Source organism: Mus pahari, chromosome 5 (genome assembly GCF_900095145.1).
Source record: "Mus pahari chromosome 5, PAHARI_EIJ_v1.1, whole genome shotgun sequence".
NCBI classification, from domain to species: domain Eukaryota; kingdom Metazoa; phylum Chordata; class Mammalia; order Rodentia; family Muridae; genus Mus; species Mus pahari.
Window position 1 is genome coordinate 155037603 of NC_034594.1, and position 13486 is coordinate 155051088.

Genomic DNA, 13486 nt, shown 5'->3' on the forward strand with positions numbered 1-13486 from the left:
AGTCTGCAACCATTCCCTGCAGGGAGAAATAACCCTCTGTCCGGCGATGGCAAATAAGGAGCAGAGCTGTGACCCCTAGGAGACTGTAATTAAGATCCACTCCTGGCTGAGCCTCAGCAGAGCCTCGCTCGGACTCTCCCTGCAACGCCCCAACACGCAGGCTTGCAGTCCTCCAGAAAGCAGGAGCTGCTGGTGATCGACCCTCTCTAAAGTCAAAAGAAAAACTAAAAACTAAAGTTGCAGAAGACTCACTCTTTGTTCTTGCCACCCACAGCTTTTGCTGAGAGCTCACAGCTAAGGGGCTGAGTCAGGGCCAGAAAGAGTGTTGAGTTGAAACTACGGTGCAGAGCCGCAGGGTATCTGTAGAACACACGGAATCCATGCAGATGCTCAACACACGGCCCTGAGCCTGAGTCACTGTGTGGGCAAGTGTGTCTGTCAATCTGTTGGCCTCCTAGGAAGGCTATGGGGACGATGACAGAGAGAGTCATGGTGGGGCAGTGTTAGGTGGTAGTGAAAGTCCCTTGAGCCCCATATTGGAATTTTGAAATAAGCTTTACATTTATAACTTTTCTGATATGTATGTATGTATGTGTTATGTCTGTCTGTCTGTCTGTATGTATGTATGTGCATGTCTGTGGGGATAAGTGTGCGTGTGCATGTGCGTGTGTGTGTGTGTGTTTATGTGTGTGTGTGTTTATGTGTGTGTGTGTGTGTAGGCCAGAGTTGTCATTCCTCAGGATGATTTCAACCCTGACTTTGAGATTAAGTCTCTCACTGGCCCGGATCGGACATCTTGGCTAAACTGTCCAGTGAGCCCCAGGGATCCACCCATCTCCACCTATCCAAGCACTGGGATTACAAGTGTGCACAACACACCTGTCTTTAATACACACACACACACACACACACACACACACACATTTTCTGGATATCAGATTCAGGTTTGCTAGGTACCAATTTCAGGCTTTCATGGCAAGCACTGACTGAGCCATCTTCCCAACCCAACAAGTTTCTAATGAATACTTTGGTTGCTTCTCTCCAAGTCACGAGGATCACCCTGCACCCCAAGCTACTCACATGGAGGTTTCCTTTACAGCGAAGCTAATGGTGTTTGCAGGTGCAGCCATTAGAACACAGTGAGGTGTGCAGATAGATTTTCCCTAGAGGAAACATGTCCCCATCACGTGCTGACTGAGAGAGAACATAAACCTCCACCACTAGTGACAACCACCGGTCTCTGAAGAAACGTGGGGTCCGTGACTCCAGGTCATCTGAGTGTTTGACATTGTTCTGGTGTTTCTCGGCATTCCTCGCTGTGTAAGGAGCAGGTGTGGGATCTGAGCAGTGCTCATCCTGAGACGGACAGAAGGACGCAGCAGAACTCCAGTGAGCCTGAGCACGGGTGAAGCTAATTACCGTCACTTGGCCAGAACCTACTGGGCAGTGCAGTCTGCAGAGAGCTTCTGATCCTACAACAACCTGGGCATTAGTGATTGCTTCTCAGTAAAGCGTCATGCTACCTGCCCAGCGTCCCAAAGCACAGAGGTTTAACATCATCAGTGGTAGAGCAAGAGTTCGAATCCAGATGTGGACAACTACACCGCACTGACTGGTTGTATGGGGGAAGCCATTCTTAAGAGCATCGAGCATCTTGAGTCCTTTTGCCTGAGGGTTGAGTTCAGCGGTCGTTCATTCTTCAGGCCGAGTGAGGGAAAACCCTGCTCATAGCCACTTACACACATTGATGTTGGGCTTCCCTCATGAGATGTTGCAGCCCTTGAGACCCAGTCTGGTAGTTTTCCAACCCTGTGGTGTCCCCAGGAAGCCTACTGAGTAGGAACACCTTGCTGCATGGTGTAGGTTTTTTTTTTTCCCCCATCAGTTTCATGCATATAGGTGTATATCATGGTGCATTGATACATATGGGAGTATACCATGGTGCAATGATGCATATGGGTGTATGTCATGGTTCATTGATACATATGGGTGTATACCATGGTGCATTGATACATATATGTGTATTCCATGGTGCATTGATACATATGGGTGTATTCCATGGTGCATTGATACATATGGGTGTATACCCCCATGGTGAGATTTTTACTAGACCTGAGCCTCAACCGTTTCCATCTCCCCATAGCTGCCTTTGACCAGAGGTGAGAGCTGAGGTCTACTTTTGGAAGATTTTAAGGACATAGCTTAGCACTTCTACAGCCTGGGTGATACAGTTATACACACACACACACACACACACACACACACACACACATTCCACATTGGTAAACTCACAACCATGCAGAGTTTTCTGCTTCTGGTGTTTTACATTTAGCATAATACCTTTGGTGTTCATCCATGTTTTTGAAAATGGCAGAGTTTTCTCCCTTTTAAGTTTGAGTGATATTCCATGGTATGTGTCACATTTCCTTTATCTGTTCATCTGTTGGTTGACAGACTCTTCCTATACCTTTGCCTATAGAAATAGGCAATTTGCCCTAATACACAGTGCGCACAGTAACACAGGCATTAGGGTCCCTTGGGCAGACAGTTGGACCTGTCAGCCCTGGAGACCACTGGGTATCCTCCAATTAGCCTCACAAAGACCAGTGGCAAGGCAGTGACACAGAGGACAGACCACACAAAGGAGGAGCCCATTCTGTTGCATCCCTGGAGTTCTCAGAGGTGTAAACATTGTATATTCCATTTCTCTGTCCTTCCTGGTCACCAGCCATTCTTGGTGGCCATCTAACTTACCTCCTGAGCCCCCGTGGACAGCCAGTCTGGACAGAACCCTTTGTGGTAACAGGTTAGTGGTGCATGGGAGCATTGTGCCATGGTGTGCCAGCCCAGAGGACACCCCCAGGCAGCAGAAAGCTCCTCTGTGTTAAAGTCAGAACTCAGAATTTTCCAGTGACTACTTGGAGGGATCCTCTCATCAGCCACCATTTAACTGCACACACCTTGGGCCTCAGATCCACCTCTGGGTCCTTCCCTGTGCACACTGTGTTCCAGGTGGGCTCCCTGCCACAGACCTCGCTGCCTAGAGTCCCTGCAGGAACCTGCTTCCAATGCCCCCCTCACTCTCTCTGCCCTGGAGGCAGTTGCTTTGGCTCCTGCATCTCCATGATAGACCTCTACTGTTCTGCTTTCTACTAGGACCCCCAAGGACCCCACCTTCCTACCAGCCAGGGGTGGCAGTGGCCTGCTGTTTATAACCTTGAAACTTTCCAGTTGCCTTTGCCATCTCTTTCTTTCCTCATGGAGTTCCCTTGATGCTCAGGGCCTGCCCAGCCCCACTGAACCACTATCACACTATTACTGGGCCTTAGCAGCATCCCTAAGGACAGCCCCCAAACACTCCTGACTTTCATGAGAATGCTGAGGTGAGAAGGACTAGCTTGAGAATCCTTGGCTGCTGTATTATTCTGCCCAAGTTCAGCTCTGTACCTATGTTTGGCAAGCCTCAGCTCCTCTTAATTACATGCTGCTTCTCTTAGCCTGTCTCCTCATCTGTAGGAGAGCTGGTAAGGTCTACATTGCACCATTCTTTGCAGGATTAGAGATTGGGGTGCATCTTAGGACATCTACATCAGGGACCCATCTTGAAGAACACACACCAAAGGGTGTACCCCCATATGCTCTCTGAAAACTTTGGCTAATTTGAGGTGTGGTGCATAGTGCTGGGGTTGGCGGTGGGTGGGTGGGTGGGTGGGTTGTACACTAGGCAGAGTATTTTGTTACTCCTAGGAAGAGTCACAAAGTTGCCTCGATTTTGGATTTGTCTGTCTTGGTTTTTAGCCTTCTTCATGGTTTCTGAGGTGTGGTGTGCACACCAGGCATTGGTAGACTGCAGCTTGGTTGTTTCCTGGAGACTGTTTGAGTGACATGCTGTTTCATTCTGAGTCCTGCAGACAGAAGGTCTCTCTGTGGCATGAGATGGATAAGCAGGAAGCTCCACTAAAGCTATCCACTGTCAGAAATGTAGACAGATCCACACTTGCAGCCCAGGCGTGATCTCAGGGTGGGAGACGGGAAACTACTTTCTTCCCCTAACATCACACAATGTGGCTCAGAAAACCCCTTCACTATCATCAGGAGCAGATTTGATGGAGGAGGAACCCGGGGCTTCCTGAGGGTCTGGTGACTCCTTTAAGGTCACACAGAGTGTTGACAGAAGAAAGCCTAGGACTTCAGGCTTTTAATTCTTCCTCCCATTGCTCTGGCAGCACCTGTGTGTGAGGGGCCGAAGGCTAAGTCTGCACAAAGAAGTGGGAGAACCCCTACATGCTTGTCACTGGCCAAACCCCAGCAGGACATGAGGGTGATGTGGGACCACAGACCCCCAATTTAAACAGTTCTAGGAGGCAGCTTTGGTAACAGAAGCAGACTTGACACCACTGTGCCATTGGGTAAAGATTTTGCCCATAAATATCTTAATTTTATTTACGAGGTTGTCTGGCATATAATAGCATGCATTATTAATAAAGTAGCTTAATGCTCTCTACTAAACAGGCGTACACTCCTCATTGTAAGATGAGCCTCTTTTACTATGTACTTTACAACACATGACATTCGTGCTCAGAATATCCTAGCAGGCTCCCACTGACCTCCCGTGGAAACATGGGCTGTCTCTGGCCTGTGCCTTCATCTGGTGTTCCGAGTATAAGTACGTCCATCCTGAAGTAGCTATGTGGTTGGCCGTGCCTGTATTGTGTCTGGATGACTCCTGCCCAGAGCCTGTGGTACTGAAACTTTTATTCTCCCCAACTGCCCAAGTTTGTCCACTACCTCCTATGGTAAGTCACGGAGATTTCATCTGCCACCCGAGGCCTTGTGAGCGCTACAACCATGGGACTGTGGTGGAGTTCTACTGTGACCCTGGCTACAGCCTCACCAGTGACTACAAGTACATCACCTGCCAGTATGGAGAGTGGTTTCCTTCCTACCAAGTCTACTGCATCAAATCAGGTGAGACTGGAGGCCGCACCCTTAGGGCAGGCTGGTCCTCTGAGGGCAGCCTTCAAGCTGTGTCCTGAATGCTATCCACTCCCATCCTATCACGAACCTCAGGACCAGGCTGTAGAAATTGACCATTATGGATATGGGTGGCCTCTGAGAAGGGATTCCAGGCCTGTTCCAGAGGGTCAGAAATACTTTTAAAGTGAGCTATAGCCCTGGCACCCATGGAGAAATTCAACTTCTGCAATTTCTCACAGCCTTGGTGCCACCCACTGGCAAGGATGCAGCCCCATAGGTGTAACCAGAAATATGTACATGGAACCTGAGTTGTGCATGACCACAGCCTTCTCTCCAAATAATATTATTGTGGGTAAGAACTGGCCTCTCACAAGTGGAGACTGTGTATAGGCTCCACTGACTCAGAGTAAATGATGTGAGATGGCAAGTCACCTTTGCCACCTGTCTCAGCACTCCCGGGAAGTGGTCCCATGAAGGAGACCTGGCATCAGCACACACCCTTCCCCTGTTCTTCCAACTTCTGCCCATTCTCTCCAGCATTTTCCAGATCACTGCTATGGCTGCTGCCCCAGCTGGCAATGGTGGTTGGATGCTGTTGTATCTAATGTCATGGTTTGTATCTGAAGGCATGCAGATGTTATGTGAGCCAGCAAGAGGAGAGGCACTGAGTCTAAGAGGATGACCACTGAGTGGAATCATGGAATGGGATGTTCTGGGAGCAAAAGGATGAAAATATGTCCTGGAAGGGTCTGTTCTTGTTTCTTTTATCTGCAGATACCACAGAGGGTGGAGTGATGGCCAAGGAATAACCATGTACCCTTGGTTTTTAACGCCCTTGCAAACTCTATCCTTCACCCCAAAACAGTGGGCCCAGAACAGGGCAGAAGGACACCTTTCACTCTTCCCAAGAAGCAGTTACATTGTTGCTATGTCCCGTGTCAGGGTCTCAGGGTCAGCCTGTAACATGAACATGCATGTCTACAGCCACAATAGTATCTACATGTGCATCACCTGCCAATATGTCTCCAATCCAGAAGGACCTATGCTAAAGATGGGTTTTAGTATGTATGGGTCCTAACATGACTTACCAGCTGTTGGGTGGTGTGTCGCTCAAATCCCAGGAGGCATACCATGGGTACCTCATGTACCAGATGACTGCCAAAGGAACATGCACCTCATTCCTGGCTCTATTCTCTCTCATGGCAGAACAAACGTGGCCCAGCACCCACGAGACCCTCCTGACCACGTGGAAGATTGTGGCGTTCACAGCCACCAGTGTGCTGCTGGTGTTACTGCTCGTCATCCTGGCCAGAATGTTCCAGACCAAGTTCAAGGCCCACTTCCCCCCCAGGTCAGTGCAGCAGAGAACACATATGAGGGTAGAGCTTAAGTGTCTGGGTAGCCTGTCAGGGAGAAAGCACCATGGTGGGGACAGGCCCTTCAGTCAGTCGAGCATGGGACTCTTAATCCCAAGTCATGGGTTTGTGCCCCACGTTGAGCGCCAATATGTTGTAGTAAGTCTATAACCCGAATATACCCAAGCAAAACCACCTAACTCAGTTATAATATTTATAAGTTGTATGCCTAGATTGGGCAGTTTTACCACTATACTAATCTATTCCCAAGCTATGAAATCCCTTGCTACTTGTGGCTTTTCCAGGCTATGTGGTCCTGCTCTATCTTCCTTCTGCCATTTCTTCCTCCATCTTCTTCCTCTCTTGTTCCCTACTCTTCCCCCACTCTCTAAAATATCTAGCCCCACCTTTACCTTCCACTGCCCAATCACAGGCTCTAGCCTTTATTTGACCAGTTAAAATGGGAAGGTTTACATGAAATCACCTGAATACGTGATCCACTCCTCATTGGGACAACCCTTCTTGAAGAAGAAGAATTAATATCAGAATACAAACAGCACCAGGCTAACCCACAGCACATTCCTGCCTCCCTGGGCAAACCATTCTAAAGCAGGCTCTGTGGAGGACTGGAGAAGGGAACCAGGCCAGGGATACAAGCTGTGCACACCCCATCAGGAGCACCTCCCATCATGGTCCACCTGCTGTGTCCCTACAAGATGACTTGCATATACCTGGGGAGGACCAGGTCAGGGATGTGACATAGCAGAGATCAGCCAGTTGTGTAGGAAGCTTCTAGAAGGAGAGCAGGCCTAAGTGAGAAACCAGAAAGGGCCTGGGAGGGGATCTGGGTCTTTAGAGGGTGACTCTCTTTCCTCCTCGGCTGCACCAGAGGGCTCAGGTTGGTGTCCTCATGCTGGAGTCCTCCTCACACCAGAGCTGGGCCTTGTCACCTCACAGCTAAGTCAGTCACCCCTATCTCTGAGTTGCCCTCACCATGGAACCTAGTCATCAGAACAAGGAATTTGAGGTTCATGAGTAAAGGACAATTGCTCAGACCATCAAAAAGGAGGAACCAACTATTCTCTTCCCTCCAACACAGCTGTGTCTCTCTCACATCCCAGGAGTGTGGAGAGGGACAGAAGTGGCATCTTCCCCAAGTCCCCATACCCAAACAGCCTCATCTCTCTCAGTCATGCTCCTGATCCTGATAGCCGAAGCACCATAGATCAGAACCAGCAGGCACATGTGCTGGGCGGAGCCAGGGAGCACTCATGTCCTTCCCAGGCCCAAACACATGTCAGCACCTCCCTGGTAGCATCGCCAAGCCTTTGCTGAGGTTCCAGAACCTACCTTTCTTTCTTTCCCAAACCTTCCATCTTCTCTCGGGGTCCTCAGCATCATTATTTATTAATCTAGGGACCATGTTCTATCACTAAGCAATTACAGTTTCTCAAGAAGGGCAAAGGAATTTTATATAAAATATATATATATATATATATTCCAGTAGCCTCTCCAAGCATATTATATTATTCTTGGAAGAGTTTTCCAAGATATAGACTACTAGGGTGTTTTTGAAATCTTCTCAGCCTCACTTGATGCTCCTACAATGTCCTCGAGTTGTTTAGGGGAAATGGTGTCATCTATCCAAATGGAGTACGAGGTACTCAGGGGCATGCCAAGGATAGATGGCAGTGTTCTCCGGGTCCCATGTGTTTGAGATCCAAGTATATCAAAGTCACATGGCACAGGTTGACTGTGTAGAGGGGAGTGTGGCCTGAGCATGGGCTGTTAGAGTGAGAAAGGAGATGGAATTCTCTGCCCAATCTGGTCTGACATCTCGAAAAGCAAGGAGCCAGGAAGAAGCCCTGAGTGAGCCAGAAAGGCTAACGGGAGGCCATGGCTGCTCAGAGGGGAGTGAGCATCTAGACACACTAGCAGCACCAGGCTTTCCCTGCTTCTGCCTCCCACCGTCTAGGGAGCGCAGTCCTCGATCATCCCTTGCCTTTTCCGGTAACCTCTCTCTCTGGAGCAAAAAGGCAGCTGCCATAACCCCTAAGCTTTTACAGGATGTTTCAAATAGCCACTGGCATGAGGTTGTCCCTTTCACATTAGTGAACAGCGCAGGCTGATGCTGCCCGTCCCCCACAAATGCCATGTCCATACATCTCATCAAAACAGATCGCTTCCTCTTCCTGCCGTGTCATTCTCTGGCCACAGCTTCCAACTCCAGGTCCCCGACAGAAAGAATCAAGCTATAAGCAGCTTACTGCTCTGGCCTCTTCTGGGGCCAGGAGCAGAGCCTCCTGGTCAGATGGATGCAGATGTTGGTGATACCCACCACGTAGGGTCAGGTGCAGCCATGCATGCTCACAATGATAACAGGCACGGGTGAGGGGGGAAGGGGAAGGCCAGGAGCTGTGCATGTGATCCATGAGGCAGAGAGCACCTGCCAGGATGGTAGCCTGACTTCTCTGCCACCCAAAACCTTCACAGCAACTGTGCAGGTTCAGCCTGGCCCATGGTGTTGTACTGAGTCTGAGGTGGTCATGAATTGTGAACTGGGTAATTGGCATGGCAGTCAGAGATGGAAATTAGTAGCTCACTTTTTCTATTTTCTATTGTGTTTTGTCTACCTCTCTAAAACTGAGTGGGGTGGGGTTTTTTGTTGTTGTTTTTACAAAGAAGCAGCCTAGTGAGTATAGACTGGCAGTCCCCTCTGGGCACTTAGTGTCCCCATCCTTCCTTAGAATGGAGATCGATTCACAGAAAACCTCTGCAGAAACAGGCCATGCTGCATCGCAGATCTGCCAGGGACATGGGAGGAGAGGCTGTTTCTCTGCACTGCCTCATTCCTGGGGTGACATAGACCCTGACGTGTTTCCATTGTTCCCTCTGCACAGGGGTCCCCCCAGGAGTTCCAGCAGTGACCCCGACTTCGTGGTCGTGGACGGAGTGCCTGTCATGCTCCCGACCTATGACGAGGCTGTGAACGGTAGCTCGAGTGCCTTAGGCCCCGGGTACGTGGCCTCCGTGGGCCAGGGCTGTCCTTTACCTGTGGATGACCAGAGCCCTCCAGCGTACCCGGGCTCCGGGGACACCGACACAGGCCCTGGGGAGTCAGAAACCTGTGACAGTACCTCGGGTTCCTCCGAGATGCTCCAGAGTCTATATTCACCCCCCATGTGCCAAGGGGGCAGCCGCCCTGCCCCAGACACCCCTGACACGATTTCAAGCACAGCTGGGGAGGTGGCATCCACAAGCCCGGGCATCGACATTGCAGATGGTAAGCATTTCCAAAGCTGTGGCTAGCGCCCCAGCGCAGGGTCAGGCCACGGGCCTGCTTCTCACCTGGTGGGCATTGCTTCTCATTCTCTCAACTTGTAGGGCGACCAACAGGCCAGTTGTAGGCAAAGAATGATCAGTATTCTGTGAGTGATGAGCCCCGGAATAGAAATTTCACCAGCGCCTCCCCCCCAAATGGTACCAAGCCATGGAGTTAAAAGCCTAGAGAGATGGCAGCATCTCAATTTTGATGCCAAAGATGTAGGGGTGGAGGCTGCCTTCTTGTTTCTTTATTCTTTAATGGAATAAGGCCTGAAAGTGGTACTTGGGAACAATATCACACACAGGCAGAGATGTGTACCAAGTCCCAGCGCTTCTGCCAAAACTGACTTAAAGGAGTCTGGTTCTTCAGTACCACCATGCATACAGGGCCTGCCTTCCCTCTCTGGGTCAATGCCACCCTGCACACGGGGCCCTGCCTTCCCTCGATGGGTCAATGCCACCGTGCACACAGGGTCCTGCCTTCCCTTGATGGGTCAGTGTCACCATGCATACAGGGCCTGCCTTCCCTCGATGGGTCAATGCCATCACGCACATGGGACCCTGTCTTCCTTTTCTGGATCAATGCCACCATGCACACGGGGCCCTACCTTCCCTTTCTGGGTCAATGCCACCATGCACATGGGGCCCTACCTTCCCACTTTGGGCCTTGAGGAAGGCCAGTGCAGTACACTGCTGCCAACCTCACCTGTGGGATGACAAATCCCCACCTGACCCCAGAGTAGTGCTGTATGTGCAGAAGTCACTTTACCCATGTGCAGTGAAAGGTTCATCTGTCATGGGGAAGACCATAGCCCACGAGAACAGTAAAGTGTGTCTGAATAATCAGGGCTCCACTGCCCAGGGAGGGAAGCCCAGCACAGCTCTGTAAAGTGTGGCTACAGAATATAGCAGGAGCAGGGTAGAAACAGGCCTGCCGGCCCCTCGGAGCACCCTTCCTGTGCTCCACCCTGTCTCTCTGCACTTGAAATGGTAACATTTTGGCCTAAGCAACTATGAGGGCTTGTGGTGAAAGTTTAACATTATCCTTTTTATGAGCTGGATATAAAATCACAAATTGTTCTCTCGCGGATAGATGGTGTATGGGGCGGGGAGAACGGACACTGTTTTATTTGACCTTTAATGGACACATGGAACTTAACGTTTTCCTTTCTCCGCCGATTCCTAGGATGGAGCTGTTTTAATGAGGCTCATAACTCCATGTAGCTTTCAGTCACACTAAGCAAATAACCACCTCTTGCTTTCCAGAGATCCCGCTCATGGAAGAGGATCCCTAGTCTGGTGACTTCCTGCTAATCCCACTGTCCCCTTTGGGGAGAAGAGCCTTGAACCTTGAAGAGAGACCACGGGAGGACAAAGCTTGGGAACCAGGGGGCATTTTTAATCTATCTACATAAGGACAGTGATTCATACCATACATCTCCAGAAGGACTGTGGGTCTGGCCGACAGCCATGGCGGTGCTTTCAAATGAGACTCAAGGGTTTATCATGACCTGCAGGGAACTGAGGGCAGGGGGGACTCTCTCTGCCTCACCCCTGTGTTAGAGCTGTGTGTCTCTTACTACAGAGCGTGAGACTATGCCACGCACATCCTGTTGCTTCTGCTAACAGCACTTCCTGCTCCTCTGAAAGCATGTCACATTGTATAAATTTGCTTCTAGAATCTGCTTTGAACTGTCTAGGGACTTTAGATCTGGACAGGTCAGCCTCTGTAAAAAAAAAAAAAACCCACATTGACCTGCAAACCCAAGAGCAGATCCTCTCCTTGCCCTTCTTAGTAAGGGACGGGCTCTCAAGGAAAGACTCTCATGTGACACTCAGACCATCTCTTACACCTGGACAGCCGGTCAAAGCAGGATGTGGCTGTTTGAACGAGAAAGGAAAGGATAAACAAGCCAACTCTGCTTTCTGGAAATTTCTTCATGCCAAGCCCCCATGCTCTGTGCTGCCCCCTGGTGACGTGTTTGTATTCGTGGTCTGGCAGTGGACCTGTGGTGTGGAATAGACCTGTGGCTTTACACCTGGTGAGAACACGTTCAGATGCATCTTGTGGTGGACCCCGTAACCTGGTCATGTTTGGTTTTGGCATTTGGCAGACTCTACTCACATTTATCTGCTCATGCCTTCCTATGTGGGTCATTGCTGTCACGTTACCCCGACCCTAAAACCCAACCATTCTTTTATTTTCCAAAATGGAAAGTTTCTGTAAACACGGTCTGCATTTGGAGGGAGAAGGAAGCGTGATCTTTTGTGACCACTCCCAGCCCCTCAGCTCTCTTTTTTGTCCTGCTCAGTCCAAAGGCTGGCCTCCCAGCCCCAAGCCACCCTGCCCTCTTGTTTTCAGGGGGCCTTTGGCCCTGCCTGCCTGCCATCCCATATTTCCATGAGGGTCTCATGGCACCCACTGGGTGTTGTGCCTAAGCAATTGATTGATTTTTTTTTTAAAGACCCTCAAGTCCAAAAGTGTCTCTTCAAATCCATGTTGGTCCATGGTGTTGTTCCCATCCCTCCTCTGGATTGTAGACAAATATAAACAAAACTCTCATTCATAAAAATCACTGTGCTGCTAGAGCAGCGAGGGCCGGGGGCTTGATCGAATCCTGTTTTCTCTCAACACAGACTGATTAAAAACTAAAAAGAAAAACAACAGTTTGAAATGTGACTTTAATAGTGGGGTGGGGTGGGGTGGGGTGGGGTGGGGAGGGCAGGAGGTGGGTGACATTGGTCGTGGGTGGTAGAAGACATGGGATTTAGAACACTCAGCTGAAGGAGACACTGTATCAAAAGAGCGGGCTTTTGCCCTGATGTTAGTGGCAGAGTGCCACTGAGCCTGAGTTCACAGCGATGGACAGTTGCAGATTGCTTGTCCCTGGTGAAGCCCCATGTCCTCAGCTTCATTTATTCAAAGGATGTGTGTCACTGCCTTGACACGGACAATGGCTGGGCAGCCACACCTCTGCACTTCGTTCTCACACCTGTTCCCTTCCATGCCTCCTCATTTGGGTTGTGTCCCAGAGACCTCTGGGTAAGAGTCCTATCTCCCAGGAGGCACACAGAGCTGTCCCAGGCCATCCCTGCCTCTCTTTGGGAAATCCTCCAGCAGTAGGATGGCCATCTGACCTGGTCACCAAAGACCAGGGTTTCAACTGGGCCCCAGGAAGACAGCAGCGGGCATCAGGGAGCTCATGGGTATTGTTCTCATCTGGTGGCTGTGGGGAGGAGAGAGCATTGCTGAGCATTGAGAGCATTGAGAGCATTGCTGAGAGAGCATCACAATCTCTAGACCACTCGCCGGCGCCCTGCCTGATAGCGCTCAACTCTGTGCTCACAGGAAGCATTTCCCAGATGTTATTTACGGTTCATTTTCCCACCCTAGGTTCTTCTGACAGAGAGAAATTGGGTGATGTTCCAAGCACGGTGTGGTCCCAACAGAATTCCTTTAAATATCCCAAAGTCCCTGTGGTGCGAGGGAGCAGGTCACCTTCCACAGACCTCCTCAGTGTGGAAACAGACAGGGCTGTGGAGGAGGGAAGAGTACCAGTCTCCTCAGGCTTGGGCAGTGCCCACCTCAGGGCTGCATCCAAGTGGCTGCAGAGAAGCCTGGTGCTGGCTGACTGGTTCCCCAACGTGAGCCCAGCACGGGCGTCTTCACACTTCATTACCGTGTAGCTTTTCTTAATTGCAAGGTTGTGATTCGCCTGTGCGGTTGCTTCAGGCCCTTTCCCACCTAATTACACTCGGTCTAGCAGCTGGCACACAGACAAGGCCGCCTTCTGTTGCTACTGAAATGGTCCCTGGCCACCAGCAGGTCC

The 13486-nt window shown here is 50.3% G+C and overlaps 1 protein-coding gene across 2 annotated transcripts in view; it reads left to right on the plus strand.

Annotated features, from left to right (window-relative positions):
• Window positions 1-12318, plus strand: part of Susd4 (sushi domain containing 4) — a 129569-nt gene extending 117251 nt beyond the window's left edge. The window contains exons 6-9 of one of the 2 annotated variants that reach the window (XM_029539038.1): window positions 4771-4968; window positions 6184-6328; window positions 9233-9615; window positions 10923-12318. In XM_029539038.1, the coding sequence (XP_029394898.1) occupies window positions 4771-4968; window positions 6184-6328; window positions 9233-9615; window positions 10923-10951 (755 nt within the window). In that variant the 3' untranslated portion in view covers window positions 10952-12318. The remainder of the gene's footprint in view (window positions 1-4770; window positions 4969-6183; window positions 6329-9232; window positions 9616-10922) is intronic. The other variant, XM_021198057.2, reaches the window with a different exon arrangement.
• The last annotated feature ends 1168 nt before the right edge of the window (window positions 12319-13486 follow it).